The 17,900-nt window shown below is 36.8% G+C and overlaps 1 protein-coding gene across 1 annotated transcript in view; it reads right to left on the bottom strand.

The window, feature by feature from the left end:
• Nucleotides 1–17,900, bottom strand: part of ADGB (androglobin) — a 152,496-nt gene that overhangs the window by 29,024 nt on the left and 105,572 nt on the right. The window contains exons 27-30 of the mRNA XM_036317321.1: nt 15,387–15,574; nt 13,138–13,322; nt 11,566–11,765; nt 9,155–9,266 (exon numbers count right to left, since the gene is read on the bottom strand). Coding sequence (XP_036173214.1) covers nt 9,155–9,266; nt 11,566–11,765; nt 13,138–13,322; nt 15,387–15,574 — 685 coding nt within the window. The remainder of the gene's footprint in view (nt 1–9,154; nt 9,267–11,565; nt 11,766–13,137; nt 13,323–15,386; nt 15,575–17,900) is intronic.

Genomic DNA, 17,900 nt, shown 5'->3' with positions numbered 1-17,900 from the left:
TAAGTATTTTTAAATTTTTTCTTATGGTGTATTTTATTACCTCATGTGGATACAATTTACTGCCCAGTATTCTTCTATTTCAGCTTGAAGGACTTTCTTTAGTATTTCTCAAAAGGCAGAATTGTTGGTGACAATTTTTCTCAGTTTTGTTTTGTTTTACTTTTTGGAATGAGACTTTAAAAGAGATCCACTTCCATTCTACTCTTTCTGGTGGCTACTAACCTACCAGGCAGACAGGCTGTTAGTTTTCTTTTTTTTTTTTTTTTAAATTAAATCTTTATTGTTCAGATTATTACATTTGTTCCTCTTTTTCCCCCCCATAACTCCCCTCCTCCCAGTTCCCGCCCCACCCTCCGCCCTCACTCCCCACCCACTGTCCTCATCCATAGGTGCACGATTTTTGTCCAGTCTCTTCCCACATCTCCCATACCCCTTCCCCCCCAAGAATAGTCAGTCCATTCCCTTTCTATATCCCTGATTCTATTATAATCACCAGTTCATTCTGTTCATCAGATTATTTATTCACTTGATTCTTAGATTCACTTGTTGATAGATGCATATTTGTTGTTCATAATTTGTATCTTTACCTTTTTCTTCCTCTTCCTCTTCTTAACGGATACCTTTCAGCATTTCATATAATCCTGGTTTGGTGGTGATGAACTCCTTTAGCTTTTCCTTATCTGTGAAGCTCTTTATCTGACCTTCAATTCTGAATGATAGCTTTGCTGGATAAAGTAATCTTGGTTGTAGGTTCTTGGTATTCATCACTTTGAATATTTCTTGCCACTCCCTTCTGGCCTGCAAAGTTTCTGTTGAGAAATCAGCTGACAGTCATATGGGTATTCCCTTGTAGGTAACTGAGTTTCTTTCTCTTGCTGCTTTTAAGATTCTCTCTTTGTCTTTTGCTCTTGGCATTTTAATTATGATGTGTCTTGGTGTGGTCCTCTTTGGATTCCTTTTGTTTGGGGTTCTCCGCACTTCTTGGACCTGTAAGTCCATTTCTTTCACCAGGTAGGGGAAGTTTTCTGTCATTATTTCTTCAAATAGGTTTTCAATATCTTGCTCTCTCTCATCTTCTGGCACCCCTATAATTCTGATGTTGGTACGCTTGAAGCTGTCCCAGAGGCTCCTTACACTATCCTCGAATTTTTGGATTCTTTTTTCATTCCGCCCCTCCGGTTGGGTGTTTTTTGTTTCCTCGCATTTCAAATCTTTGCCTTGATTCTTGCGCTCATCTAGTCTGCTGTCGGGAGTCTGTATAATATTCGTTATTTCAGTCCGTGTATGCTTAATTTCTAGTTGGTTCCCCATCATAACATCGAGGGTCTCATTAGTTTTCTTGTAGATCTCATTAAGTTTATCGGAGGCTTCTAAACAGTTCTTGAGAGACCTTAAAAGTGTGGTTCTGAACTCTATATCTTCCATTGACAATTTTGTCCTGTTTCTTTGTCTCCGCATTTTGTTATGCTTTCTTGGTGCACCCCCTCGTGGTCTTTGTGCACAGTCTTGTAGTTAAGCCTTGATTGTTGTAGCTAATACCAGGGAGGGTTTGACCTCCAGGCCAAGTGGCTGTGAGAATCAGCTGTGTCTGCAGTGAGAGAACTTCTGTCCTCTAGGGAGGTGCTAATCTAGCCTTTGCCTGAGGCTATCCGGCAAATGCCTCTGTGCAGGGCTTGGGCAGGGCGGGTCGCACAGGATCAACAGGGTGGGCCGGAGAGAGCAGTTATGGCGGCTCTCAGTCCTGTCCCCAGGGGCTCTGCCTCTCTGAGTCCCAGCAACCGCTGCAAACCTCGGAGAGAAAGCTGCACTCGCTCTGACCGAAGCCAGACAGTCCCGCTTCTCCCGTTTGAGTCTGGGTCCCTAAATACTCACCCGTATCTGGAGCTCAGAGTCTGCAACTCCCTCCCGATTGAAAACGCCAACCGCGCCCTCCGCCGCCAGCCCGCTCCATGCACTCCACACCTCAGAATTTGACTTCAGCACTGCGCCTCCTCTGAGTGTCCATATGCGTTTCTCTTTCCTCCTAGTTGTAGGACTTCCACTCAGCCAGCGTTCCTGTGGTTCTGGGTGATGTCCGTTCTGTCTTTTAGTTTCACTTTTGAAGTAGTTGTTCAAGGCAGCAAACTCCGGCGTTAACCTATGCCGCCATCTTGGTTCTCCAGGCTGTTAGTTTTCAAGGCTACTCATGAACTGGAGACCAGGGGATGAGATGGGGGCAAATGAAAATACCATAAAGCTCACTGCTCTTAAAGAGATTTGGCTGTTTTTCTTGAATAAAGTATTTGTTGATTTCCAAAGTTCTGAAAATGTTGATTCTGATTATTTCTGCCACATTTTTTTATTGATTTTTTAAGGAAGAGCTAATTTTTGGAGTCCTTGCATTGTCATTTCCATTATTCTCCTGGATTTGAACCTCCTGGGTTAACTCTGCTTGTTGTTTGGGGCAGAATCCTGAGAGAATGACGAATCCACACAGGCTTGGTCTCTCAGAGTTCTCTATAGAGACCCTGTCACAAAAGCATGGAATTGCAAAAAACTCAGTGGAGGTAAGTGAGATTCTATTCTAAGTAGCTCAGCACTTAAGTGTGATAAGTAGAACCACAACTACAACAACAACAGAAAGGACTGATTTAACTTGTGAGCAGAAAAGCAAAAAAAATCAATAAAAATAAGAGACCACAGAAAGAAAAAAGATAAGGTTAGAGGAGGATGAAGCATACGGGTAGAGATGATAAGCCATTGAAAATGTATCGACTGAAGAAGGACAAAGATATTTAACGGAAGCCACGCAGCAAAATCATGTTTTATTAGAAACCCAGGATGAAAGGTAAGCGGCTGCAGAGGATACATTTTCCCCTTCGCTCTTTGGTGTCCTTTGTCAACCAAAAACTTTGCGATTGAAGAAACACTGCTTGTACAGAAATGGGAGCCCATGGATTCCGGTCTCCTCGTGCTGCCTCTGCTACAGAAAGGTGGCCTAGCACCAGCTCATCATCATCCCAAGCCCATATGAAACAACTGGGCTGCCTCCAGCTTCGGTGGCCACCGCCACCACCTCAGCTTCGTGCTCCTGCAAAATCCAGCTTCCAGAGATTTCAAGGCTGCATTTTAAATTCCCAGCTTCAACTGTGACAGCGATGCAGTGATTCACAATTTCAGTGAACAAAAGAATCACCCAGAAAGCTATAAAATGTAGATACTGGACCCCTAACCTAGAGATTCCAATGGCTTTGTCTGATATGGGCCCAGGAATGTACAACTTTAAAAACTACCTCAAGTGCTTCTGATTCAAATGGCCTGGAGAAACACACTTTAAGCAATGGACACAATACTCCCTTTTGCTAAAAACAAGTGTTGCGAAGGATGAGCTAAAAGGAAGACCAATGATTGAGAATTCAAGGAGGCTGGATTTTTCTTCGCAAGCCTGGTTCTGAAATGTTGGCCTGCATCAAAATCACAGAAAGGCTTGTTTAAAAACCGATTCTTGGTAGAACTCTTAACATTTCTGATTTGGTAGGTCTGAGGTAGAGGCCCCACATTAGCATTCCAAGTTCCCAGGGGTGCTGAGGCTGCTGGTCCAAGGACCACCTTTAGAAAAACCACTGGCTTACATTTAAGAGGCATCATTACCTTTTCTCAACACGAGGGGTTTGGTGGTTGTTGTTGTTTGCCTTTTATGTTCTACTGCTTCTAAGAACTAAATAGCCAAGTAGCAGGGGAGCAAATAATTTTAGTTGAATCCCTACTATGTTTCTTTCTCTTTCATTTCGGGAAGCATCCAGGAGGGTAAGTTCAGAGAGGTTATGTAACTCTCCCAAATGCTAAGAATTGAATCGGAATTCAAATACAAGTTTAAAGGACATGTTTGACCCTTTCAAAAAGTCTTGTAAGTCACCCCAGGTAGCAAAGTAAAATAGTAAGCGTAAAGCATCCAGATCTTATCAGATACTTGGTGCCAGTTACTAGGTACTTTCAAAATGGGGGCAGACCCTCCTGTGTGAGGGCAAAGGGACTGAATGTAAGCACCATGCATTTACAGGGGCGACTTGCTTTTCTCCAGCAATTCTAGCTGCTGAGAAGTGTTGTACTAGAGAAAATCTTTCAGCCAAATAGTCGAATGACTTGGAGGTGAATCCTTGATTAGCCAGCGGATAGGTTAACTATGGCAGGTTTATTACATTCTTTGAGTTTAAGTTTCCTCTATTTAAGGAGAAACTGACATCAAGCCTACAGGATTAAAATAATCTTTTAAAAATAGGATCATACTTAGTATGCCTTGGGATTTTAAGATGTTAACAAATGTCAGATGACATGGATTATCAAGCTGCCCATTAGGTATTTCTGGAACTCTTTTTTCTTATCCATAGGTCTCAGTGTCTGGATTCTATTCAAATTACCATATTCTAATATTCAAGTTCACATAAGTGAGCATCTACTAGAGTGTCCGCCACCTAGCAGATGTGTGCCATCTTCTTTCCTTACGTTGTTAATATATAGACTAAAACAATTTTCACATTTTAATGGCATATAGCATGGTAACCTTTTCTCCCATGATTTACAAGTTCTCCAAAGGCCAGAGTATCATTATATACTGCATTTTAAATTCCTAGTTTCTCCTACTATAATGCTGAACTTATAGTATGTACTCATTATGAGGTAGCTTAACTTTCATAGGTAAAGCTTTATAGGGACTCTGCCTGTGTTGGGAGTGTATATATCAGTAAGAGGTAGGAATAAGTATCCTATGGTTCAAAAACTATGAGAAATGTGACCCCACCCTCACATTGTGTATTCATGTAATTAGAAGAGGAAATGACCACTGAAATAAACTAATATACCCCTTGCAGAGAGGACCTGCCCAAGGAGGATCTGTTGATAAAATGAGCTTGAAAGGATCTTTAGCATTATGCCCTCAGATATCCCCTTACATTATCTTACCCATATCCAGGATACAACAGACAGAAGTCTTCAGTGAATTATAACACTTATTACAGGAATGTAATTTTGATTTTATTATTAAAATTCAATGCTTATATTTATACTAGAGGCCCAGTTGCACGAAACTCATGCACGGATAGGTTCCCTAGGCCTGGCCAGTGACCAGGGCCTATAACAGGGGTGGGCAAACTTTTTGACTCGAGGGCCACAATGGGTTCTTAAACTGGACCGGAGGGCCGGAACAAAAGCATGAATGGAGTGTTTGTGTGAACTAATATAAATTCAAAGTAAACATCATTACATAAAAGGGTACGGTCTTTTTTTTTTAGTTTTATTCATTTCAAACGGGCCGGATCCGGCCCGCAGGCCGTCGTTTGCCCACGGCTGGCCTATAAGGTTCCCCGCCTCCCCACCTCACTGCCTCCCCACCTGCGCAACCCCACCACATGGTTCCCCCCCCCCACCTCCCTGCCTCCTCCTTCCCTTGCCACCTGTGTGCAGTGCAGCCACCGTGTGGTTTCTCCCACCTCCCTGCCTCCCCGCCTCCTCTCTCCATCACTCCCTCAGTGCCCCACTGCCACTGCTGGTCACCTGCCATGTTCCACACCACCCCCTAGTGGTCAGCGCACGTCATAGTGAGCGATCGAACTCTCGATCTCCCGGTCAAACTCCTGAGGGGACACTTTGCATATTAGCCTTTTATATAGATATAGATATAGATATAGATATAGATATAGATATAGATATAGATATAGATATAGAGATAGATATAGATATAGATATAGATATATAGATATATAGATATATAGATAGATATAGATATATAGATATATAGATATAGATATAGATATAGATATATAGATATATAGATATCCAGGAGCTAAAACTACTTGGGACTTGAACATTAATGTAATTTCCAAACTAGCATACTTGTTTAAGACAAAGTATACATTTACCAATCACAATCATTTTGGTAAATAGAAACAAGAATATACATATAAAAATGGATTTGTTTCTTCATAGTCCTGAACTGAGAATAACAAAGTTTATATGTGTTTTTTGCAAAACCACTAATGACATATCACAGCAGATAATATTACTAAGTACAGTACTACCAGCTCAAGACTCTCCAATTCCGATTTTCTTAAGTGAGAGCTGTCTCAGTAAGCAATTTTTACCAAAACGTAGGTATAGAATTGTAACTAAAGGTGGCACTGTTGCCTCATGTTAACCAGAGGCCACGCTTTCTAAAATTCATATTTATGATACAAATATCCTAGGTTGCATGTATATCACTCTATTTCAAGCCTTACTTTTTATCATGCATAATGAAAGTGTAAATTTTTGAAAAGCATTCAATTATGTACCACACTTTTCATAGAAAGTAACTGTTGAGTTTAAATAAGTTAATGGGCCAAGATTTCCATTGACTTTAGGATGTACCTAAATTTTATTTATTTAAAACTTCTTTATTGATTGCCATATTACATATGTGTCCTTATAGGATGTACCTAAAATTTTAAATTGGGTCACCAATATATTAACAAACATAATGCCTGACCAATTTCTTCTTGATATGAATTATTCATAATTAAAAAGTAAGCTAAGTTATAGTCAGAAAAAATTAGCAACTTAATTTTTCTAAAATATATCAAACCTTAAAATTAAAGTTTGTAGGTTCTGAGTTGTAAATATAATTGTTCATAGAAATTGACATATTGATGACATGTTTTAAACAAATTACTGATCTAAAAGTTCACATTTATCAACATATCAGAGATATTATTCTAAATCCAAAAGCTGCATGCTTAACTTTCAAAAAGATTAACCCACATATTCTTTCAAATAGAAAATTTTCCTAGTTTCATTTTAAACACAATTCAATTCTGAATTTCTTTGCTTGCTGCTTTCAGCAACAAATGTATTATGCAATGCAAGGTGTAATTTAATTTTAGCAGCTGCTCATTTACTCATAAAACTGTCAAATGTGATGTCAGAAAAGAAGACAATTAATTCTGAAGACTTATTTTTTACTTGGAAAATATACTACTAATAATACCCTTTTTTAGTGCTACTAGGTTCTAGGAAATATATGCATATTATCTTGAAACTTCACAACAACCTTAAAAGATAGGAATTATCACTCTAATTGTACGGCTGACCAATAACCCAGGTTCAGGTAGCCAAAATAGGGCAGTTTAGTTGCTATGCTGCATTTCTTTATTTAATATTGCCTCCTTTTAAAAACTTAATTCATATTATAATTTTGTACCATTATCTAATTCTACGTTTTTGCACCATTCTATTTTATGAATTAAACCACTGTGTCCATTTCAGTTGTCAATATTTTTCTTTGGTTTTCCTCTAGAATTTTTAACATTTATTCATCAATATACCTAAATGTATTAAATATGGCAGTTTGTTAGAGTGGTTTGTTTACTGGAAATCCATCTTGCTGAATAACTTGTAGTTGAGAAGCTTAAAAGATCCTAAGGAAAAATATAATAAAATAATTTATACAACCTTTTATGTTCACTACAAAAATATAGGCAGTTCCCCCAATAAAGGCATTTGTTGAGGACACAATGAAGATCTGAAACTGGTACTACTGTACATTATTTTTTCCCTGTTCAAAAGCTTTCACTGAACAGTTAATTCTCATTCAAAATCATAGCTATGGCAGTAACTAGCTGTTACTAAACAGTTACTAAACAGTCTGTGCCTCAGTTTTCTCATCTGTAAAATATAACTTATAGCATCTACCTCATGCGTTTATTGTGAGGATTAATTGTGTCAGTGTACGTGAAGCCCCTATGAATAAGGACGTTATAAACATCGATGTAAAGGTTTGTGTATGGACATAAGTTTTCAATGCTTTTTTGTCAAGTTTTACTGAGATGTAATAGATATATAACATTGTATTAGTTCAAGATGCATAACATGATGATATGTATATACAGTGAAACAATTTCCACATTAAGTTTGGTTTACATCTATCACCTCACATAGTTTACAAATTGTTTCTTGTGATACGGACTTTTAAGATCTACTCTCATAGAAACTTTAAAATATATACTGCAGTGCTGTTAACTATAATCATCATGCTATACATTACATCCCCTGGACTAATATACCTTCTGACCACTTTCACCCATTTTCTCCACCCTTTTGCTCCTTCTCTGGCAACCACTAATCAGTTCTGTTTCTATCATCTCTGTTTTCTACAGATTCCACATATAAAATAGACCATACAGCTTTCGTCTTACTCCGTCTGACTTATTTCACTTAGCATAATGCCCTTAAGGTACACTCTTATTGCTGCAAACAGCAGGTTTTCCTTCTTTTTATGACTGAATAATGTTCCATTGTGTATATATGCCACAATTTCTTTATTCATTCATCCATTGATGGACACCTATCTTGTTTCCATATCTTGGCTATTGTAAATAATGCTGCAATGAACATGGGGGTGCAGTGATCTCTTTGAGATCATGATTTCATTTCCTTCTAATTTATACCTAGAAGTGGAATTGCTGGATTATATGGTCGGTCTCTTTTTAATTTTTTGAGGTGACTCCATATTGTTTCCCATAGTGGCTACATCAATATACATTCTCATTTTCTCCACATCCTTGCCAACGCTTGTAATTTTTTGTCTTTTTGATGACAGACACTCTAACAGGTGGGAGGTGTGTTTCATTGTGGTTTTGATATGAATTTCCCTGGTGACTAGTGATGTCGAGCACCTTTTCATGTACCTGTTGGCCATTTGTATGTCTTCTTTGGAAATATGTCTATTCAATTTATCTACCCATTTTCAATCAGATTTTTTCCCATTGAGTTTTATAAGTTCTTTATATATTCGGATCACTAACTCTTTCTCAGGTATATAATTCACAAATATTTTCTCCCATTCCATGAGTTGCTTTTTTAATTCTTTTTGGTGGTTTCCTTTGCTGTGGAAAAACTTTTTAGTTTGATGTGGTCTCACCTGTTTGCTTTTGCTTTTGGTATCAAGTCCAAAAAATGATTGCCAAGACCAGTGAAAAGGGGCTTACTCCCTATGTTTTCTTCCAGGGGTTTTATGGTTTCTGGTCTAATGATCAAGTGTTCAATTCATTTTGAGTTGCTAATGTTTTAATAATTACATGATAAAATTACTATTAAATATTTATATGAAATACTAAGTGCATAAATAATAATTAGGCTGACATACCTTTGATATCACTTTTCTCCAACTCTTTTAGTGCTTGAACAAACATCTGTTGATTTTCAGTGAGAGGCCAACTGTTATATAATACCAAACACTGTATAATATACTTGTAAGTCTGAAATAAAATGTAATGTTTAAGCAAAATCAATGAGAATAAACACATGTGCCTAAGAACGTATTATTTTAGGCATATAATAAGTGCCTATTTTTTCTGAGTCATACAATCATAATTTAATTAAATACTATCAGATGTTCCCCCAAATCTGTAAGACCACAGTCTATAAAAGTTTATCCTCACATCCCCACCAATACCTGCCATGATATATTCTAGTATTTATAATTTTTTATCCATGTTATAAATAAATTGTATTCATTTTACTTTTGTTATATTTATCAGTTTTTAATTAAGATTACATTAATCTCAGAAGAAAGATTGGAAAGTTTGTATTGTTTTCAGTTTTCCAGAACAATTTACTTAAAAATCTGTTAGCGCTAACCTATAAAGCCATCTGGGCCTAGGCTTTTTGGAAAGATAAGACTTTGATGATCAATTCAGTTTTATTAATTCTTCTTCTTCTATTATTTTCTATTTCCTAGTGAAGCAGCTTCCCCATCCTCCATTTCCCCCTGAAATTTATCATGTTTTTTTTACATATTAAATTTGTTAAAGTTGTATATAATACTTTTTGTTAAAAGTTGTTTGGAGTTGTACCTCCAGCTTATTTTTTTCCTATATTTGATTTATTTATATTTTCTTTCTTAATTGGTTTTATAAGTAGCATGAATACTATATTATTCTTTTAAAAATTAGGGTTTGTTAATCTTTTAAAACTTTGTTCTCAATGTTATTAAAGTTTTTTTCTTTGAGTTAATCTTTGGCTCTTTTTCTAACTTTTTGTTTCTATAGCTTAGCTCATTTTTCAACCTTTCATGCTTTCTAGTGAATTAGTTTAAAAGTCAACATTTCACTAAATGCAACTCTAGATGTGACCTACAAATTTTGATATGAAGCTTTTTATTGTTTTGAGTTCCTTGTATTTCATAACTTCTTTTTGCTGTTTTCACTAAAAATTATTTAGTATATTTTATTTTGTTTCTACATTTATGGAATTTTAGGCTGTTTATTAATTTCTATATTACTGCATTTTGTTCTGATCTATGTAATAGAGTTTGATTTTTTTATTGAGTCTTTCTGTGCTATGAAAAAAGTATTTTTCTTGATTATGAGGGGAGATGTTCATATAGATGTCGAAAGGGTTAAGCTTACACATATCTACATTTTTCAAATCCTAGTGATAATAAGTGTTTTGCTTTTCAGATTAATCTATCATTTGCTGAGAGATTTGTGTTAAAATCTTAACTAATAATTGTTAACATTAATTTTTCTCTGTAGTTCTAACCATTTTTGCTTTTTATCCTATATAATAAAAGCCTAAAATGCTAAGTATCCGGTCATCCAGTCGGCTGTTCAACCAATCAAAGCATAATATGCTAATGATATGCTAAGGCCGCTCCACTGTTCACTATGACATGCACTGACCACCAGGGGGCAGATGCTCCGACTGGTAGGTTAGCTTGCTGCTGGGGTCCAGCTGATCGGGAATGAACAAGACTGGCCGGACACACCCTGGAGCCTTCCTACAGTCCTTCCCTGGCTGGCCAATCTCCATGTCCCTCTCCAGCCCCAATCTTGCACAGGTAGGGTCCCTCGGCCTGGCCTGCACCCTCTTGCAATCTGGGACCCCTTGGGGGATGTTGGAGAGCTGATTTTGGCCTGATTCCACAGGCCAGGCTGAGGGACCCCACTGGTGCATGAATTCATGCACCAGGCCTCTAGTTTATTATAATATGTCATTAATTGTGTATTGAGATATTAAAATATCATCACAGCTCTCTCTTGTTTCAGCTTTAAACTTTCTGTGGATCCTGATTTTATCTAACTTTAAACATTTATCTTTTCAACTTATTAATAATCCATTTGTATTTATTGTATTACTGTCATATTAGAATCCATTTCTTTTTTTAGTTTTCAATGGATAGGCCATGTTTTTTTTTTTCCCATTGCTTTAAATTATATGCATTGTTTTCCATTTCTTTAACAAGATATACAACTCAGTTTTTATTAATATGTGACCCTTTTAAAAGTTATGAGGCCTTTTATAACTTAAGATAACCACATATGTAACATAAGATAATTATATTTACACTATAGGGTCAGTGTACAGATTGAATTTGCCACATATTTAAAATTTTTGGCATAGAGAAACCCTTCAATAATGTCCAGTTCAATTCTGATTATGCACCCATGACAGTGCATAAACAGGGCATTATATATTGACAATTTTTAGGAAGAGAATTTATGTGAGATTTTTAGGACCAGTGCAATTGAATACTTCATTTAAATGTAAATATACCTGCTGTGATATGACAACATTTTCATCTAGGGTGGGCGTATTGCCAGTTTCCTCTTCCAAAATAACCTGACCACTGTCCGCTAGTGCACTTCCAGGTCTACCTTTATAGGATCTCTGGCTTCCCTGGGAAATTTTCTTCTTAGCATACAGTTCTTGATCTTTCTTGGATGGAGTATGAAGTAAAAGAATTTGCTTGCTAGCTGGATAGAAAAAATATTATGCTTAAGTTAAAATATGTGAAATGCACAGTTATTACTGACTGTATTATTTAGTTATTTCCCTTTATAAGACATTCAAAAGGAAAGTCAATTTGTTTTGTTTTAATGAGATAAAAACCAACTGGCTTCTTGGAAATATTCTGGTCTTACAGAAACTTACTATAACAGTATCTGACTTGCATAGAGCAATGCATCTTCTGAGCAACCGCTGACTGCTGAAAGAATACACAGCAGTTCAACGACTACTTGTTCATTCTGTGCCACTCCAGTGACACCAATACCACACAATATGACAGCTTCAGTGTTTTATAGTAAGTGTGTATATCTTATCACACCTTTTAAAAGCTTTAATTTTAATTTCTACATTCATTATTTTGTAATTAACAATGAGTACACTGGGAGGGATAAAAATAAAAATGTGCGGAATATCATTTATTAATTCATTAAATGTGTATTGAGGGAACATAAGTGAAGAACATAGAGGTATTCCAATTTCAGCCAGGACATAATAATGGGCATTGGATTATCCTCATACCATAAAAATGATAAAATTGGACAAAATATATAAATCAACTGCTTGCAGTCACTGGGCAATAGACAGTCCAGGATTGGTCCTTCAGAGAAGGGAAACATACAAGATGATGGCTCCACTTCCCCAGATTTCCGCCTGTAAGAACCTTCTGAATTGCACAGGGAAGGAGGGTCCGGACAGGGAGCATCAGTGTTGTTATGTTCAGGAAGCAAAGATCGGAGTTTGTGAGACAGAGTACCAAAGGAGGTACCTGAGAAGCAAAGGAGCTCAGAATTATGCCTAGGGCTCCACCGGAGTTTTTAGCTGAATTCTAAACTTCATTTATACAAACACCTAACTGTGTTTGGCAAGCAAATTACTTTATGAGTCTCATGGAGATGCTTAACGTTGTACAGGTGGATTTGAATGAAAAATTACAGATGTGAATTGAGTACTGAAAATGACTCAAGAGGTATTCAGGGATGAAGGACCAATGATGGGAGAGAAGGAGACATATTAAAAAAATGCACAAGAATCTGCTTAACTTGCAATTTTACCCAAGCTCGGCCTCACTAATATGGTATAATGCTTGTTTTATAGTATGTAGAGCTTTAGACACTTCCCTGTATCTAAAGCACTACATTTGTGTGCTAATAGTGTCATCACAGTGTGGAGTCTTTTCAGTTCTCTGCTCCTCCAAATTTTTATTCCTATTGGGAAGGCATATCCATCGGCTACAATGACAAAAAGGGGTACAACTGCAATAATATCAACCTTACAATTTTTTTTAATAAAATAAAAATATACATAAATAAGTAAATACTTTTTAAAAACCAAGCTTACACTGGGAGCTCAGAACTTTTTCATTCCCCAAGAAGCTAAATACTGGGATTATAGCTTGGCCTTTCCCGGTGGCGCTAATGACAACCTCTTCACTCTCTAGAATCTGTAGCTTGATGAAGGCATCTGGCTTGGACACACGTACATGGATTGTAGCAAGGTGTGGTAATGCAGCTTTCACTGAATACCTATAAAGAAAGACACTCAATTTTTAAGCAACTGTATTGGTCTTTTCCTCAAATCAGTAAGGAAACTATAATTTGCTGATGTGATCATCTAAAAGAAAAACCACTTTGCAAAGTCAACTAAAATCCTGGAAATATTATAGCTATTGTACACTTGGGCAAAATTCCCAATAAGGTCTGGTACAATTAAATAAATATAGGACCTTTATTGTTATTATTAAATCTTAAACAGAAAATGTAACTTTTCGTTTAGATGTGGTAAGCATTCACTTATAAAACTTGACAGATCTGCAAACTAGTACCAAAATTGTCCAATACATCTTCCTTCTCTCCAGCTAGGCAAGGACCACAGCTGGCCAGAGCAGTAGGCCTCAGAGCTTTACTGTTAACAATGCTTTCTGTGATTCTCAAAATACAGAGAAATCAAAAGTGGTATCCACCGCCTGCACTCTCAACCTTTACTGTCCAGGTTGGGAACCTCATGCCGAAAACTGGACCATTCAGTCAAACTCCATCCCAACTCCTCCCTTAAAGCAATTTAAGAGGTTTTTTGTTTGTTTGTTTGTTTTGTTTTATTTTGTTTTGTTTTGTTTTGTTTTGGGTCCCCCCCCCCCCGCCCTCCCGCCTATTATTGAAGAATCCTTGCAAATGCTCAGAATCTTATCAACTTTCAATTTCTCTTAAAATTAGCTTTTCTGAATGTCCTCTCCTTTATCTTAACACCCCTCCTTAGTCCTCCTTGTTGTTGGTTTTTGTACACGTGCAGTCTCATCCATCTTAGAAACAGGTCAAAACAAAACAAAAAATCTTCAGCCAACCCTGCCATCCAAGGACTCTCACTCCTCCCCAGCTCACCATCTATGAGACTTGGCTACTCCACCGCCCTCGTCTCATCACCTCCCAGTCGCTCACAGCACTCCACTCCGCCCCCAACCCAGGTGTGAAACTTGCTCTTGACAGTTTCAAGCAGCTTGTCACCACCCTTTAGAAACTTCTGGTTCTCATGTTTGTTGACCTTTCAGGAGGATTTGGTAAGTTTGAATCAACCTTCTCTAAAACTCTTCCCCTATGAGCATGACAACTTTTGTTATCATATTTTCAGAAAGAAGAGGGGGCTGTAGGAAATGACCAGTACCAACAAATTGTATTTGGAAATTTCAGCACAGAGAAGTTGCTGTTGAAAATCATCATTAAAAGTGATTGATCTTTAAAAATAACAAAAATGAATCTAGGCTATTTCAAGACAACAGGAAAGGCACGGGCAAAGCAAACTCCTATGTCATAAATATCCGGAGATGGTGCTTACTTCTTTCAAGAGAGCGCACCATGTGCTTGGAGGCTGCGCAGGAGTGCTAAATATCATACCAGGCGGTTTGGATTGTATTCTTTAGTCAATGTCAAAGGTTTTAAAAAAGGAAATCACATTTCTAAATGTGTTAGAAAGGAAACCACTCTACTTTCTGATAGAGACGAGGAAGAGAAAGAGAGTAAAACGGGGAATACAATGGAGTTATAAATTCCAGAAAACAGCATTTCTAAGGCAAAATGTAATGAGACTCTGAAGTAGTGGAGGGACATTGAGAATAGAGAGAAGGGCTTGGAGATTAAAGGCAAGTCTGATTAGGAATCAAAAGGACTGATTAGAGAAAGAGAGTGGAGTCCATAATGAGGCTTTTCATGGAAAATATATAGATACACGTGAAAAGAAGGTTAGTTGGCAGATCAGGAGAAACCCACTAGTCAAAGAAGCAGTAGCACAAAAAGGAAGTACTAAGAGGAAAGGGTGTTATGAAGAATGCTTAATAAAAGTCAAATGATACTAAACTGGTATCATTACCAATATATGCAACCACATAGGTTTGATATCCTGTATACCATTTATATAATCAAATTACTCTCTAATTTAATTGTTTCTGAGAGAGTATATAAATTGAAGTTCCAAATGACTCAGAATTTTGCTACCAAATTTATTATTTTTAATAATACTAATATGTAAAAATGTAATAAAAGTAATATTTTAAGAAGACTGTATTTCCCCTTCTATCATGTACTGAATTATATTCATACCTGAATACAATTTTCTTATCATTGGGTATATAGTAGTCTCTGATTTCTTTTATGGCAAAGGTGCTGCATGGAAAATCTCGAGAGAGGCTTGGGAGTGGGTTGTAAGAACCAATGAGACGCAGTTTCCATCGTGAGGCTGATACATATGAGTCACCAGTGTATGCTTCAGCCACGAATGTGTATCCTTTCTATAAGAAAAAAGAATTACACAGAATGAAGTCACATTGTCGCTAGTTTCTTCAATGTATAATATGTGGCTTTTCAGTACTGAAATACTTTATCATCTTGATATTCATAAAGATCCCAAGATCTTTGACAAATATCAAATTAGTAGTGTTATTTCTTGAAATCCCTCCTAGAAAGAGCCATCTGACATGTTTTCAGAGAAAATGAATAACTTAACACTGATTTGTGTGATTCCCTACCTATAAGATAAAGTGATCAATGGTAGTAATAAATTGTTTTATTGGTTCTTAAGGCAGCTTTTCAACATTGCATCATCCTGGAGTACCCCAGCAGCTTCCTACTTGATATCCCTGTCTTCTCAGAATCATCTAAGTACAAGATGAGAAAAGCAGAAGAGATTATAGAAATGTAGTTCCTTTGGGAGGTAAAGCTAGCAAATTAACAGCAGATCTGGTTCCATGAAACCAAAATGTGAGTCTGGAGATGAGCTCTTTAGGCTGGAGAAAAGCAGCAGCTAAGGAGCCCGAGAAAGGGATGACATACTAGTGGATAATAGTTGGGTTCAACATAACTGGATATCTGGCCAAGGAGTCAATGAAGTAAGAGATGAAAATGAGGCACAAAGAAGCACAATAGCATAATGAGACACAAGAGCTCCAAGTAATTTTGAGTTTATAACTCCAGATACTTCTAATAAGAAAGAAAAAGATAGGTTTGTATTTCAGTTGCTATCAGATGAGAGGAAGCTCTCTGATGTGTTTAGATTTCCAGAAACAAAAATCAGGAATGCACAAGATAGAATAAATGCATAACATTGCAATAAATGTCCAGGAATATTAACTAGAATTCAAATACTCATAATGAGATGAGAATTGCAACACCAATAAAGACCTTTTGATATGTTTAGAGCAAGGAGAAAAGGAAAATAAATCCGCTATATGAAAGTATTTTTATCTGCAAATTGCAATGCAAAGATTTACTGCTATTTTCATTATTATTTGAACTTGTGTACTAATGTGTTAAAGAAGCAAAACAAAGTAAAATGACTCTTATTTTTTGTTGGTCCCAGCGGTTCTCAACCTGTGGGTCGCGACCCCTGAAAATACATCCTGCATATCAGATATTAACATTATGATTTATAACAGTAGCAAAATTACAGTTATGAAGTAGCAATGAAGATAATTTTATGGTTAGGGGTTACCACAACCTGAGGAACTGCATTAAAGGGTCGCGGCATTAGGAAAGTTGAGAACCACTGGTAGACTCAGAGAATAACTTTGATAGGTAAAAGAAGAGTTATGAAATAATAGGATAGATATTGGTTAGTGAAAATCTAAAGCTAAACCAGTGATAGGATTATAAAAGAAGACCTGGCTTATTCTAAATGATTTTAAGACTCTTGAGTAAAATGAGAAACATAATAGACTACTGCACAATGAAAAACTTCATAAATGAGTATTTTGAATCACAGTTTTTGAAATATTATGAAAAAATAAAACAAACAATCCCAAATGTTTATCCCTGTTTTATTTTTTTAAATCTAGAATACTGTTTTGTTTTGTTTTACATAAAACAAATGAATATCTTGAGGGACACTAGTTATGTGGACATACATTGAAAAATGTTGACCAAATGTTGAAATATCGTGCAAGTGCCAAATGCTAATGCAATCATGAGCTACAAAACAATGGAATAATGATCCTCCTTACATTTAGGTGGGTCAAGATTTTCCTTAGAGGCTACATTCAGGTCTGAAAACCACAATATGGAAGGAATAGAGATAATTTGGAGAAATATTCAAAGATCAGGAATCATTAAGAAAGGAAAACCATGCCACAAAAGGGACCAGTGAAGCTGCTATTAGACATCCTCCTCCTCGTTCTCTCATCCCCCTCCCCCCAAATTAGCTAAAATGAGAGGATAGAGAGGGGGTAGCTACCTTTGTTGCAATCCTGAATTTGCAATTAAAAATTATAGTTAAACTAGAGGCCTGGTGCATGAAATTTGTGCAAGGGGCTCAGCCCTCGCAGCCCCGGCTTCATCAGGAAAGTCTAATTAGCACATTATGCTTTTATTATTATAGATGGAAAATAAAATGGTCTTCTGCATATTGACTGAAAATGCATCATTTAGAGCTCCCCCATCAGGTCCCCAAATTCATGTTTAGTCACAGAAGAGAGATCTTCACTGGAGTTAATAAACACAAAACAAACCAAATCCAAAAAACAAAGTATGCTACCTGTAAATAAGTATCAGATTCATTTTTGGTTCAACTCAAATGGTCCCTACCAAAATTAGCAACTGTAAGTAAGTGTCAGTGACTAATAT

Source organism: Myotis myotis, unplaced genomic scaffold (assembly GCF_014108235.1).
Source record: "Myotis myotis isolate mMyoMyo1 unplaced genomic scaffold, mMyoMyo1.p scaffold_m19_p_7, whole genome shotgun sequence".
NCBI classification, from domain to species: Eukaryota; Metazoa; Chordata; class Mammalia; order Chiroptera; family Vespertilionidae; genus Myotis; species Myotis myotis.
Note: the sequence above shows the minus strand (reverse complement) of the source record. Positions and strands in the feature narration are given on the sequence as shown.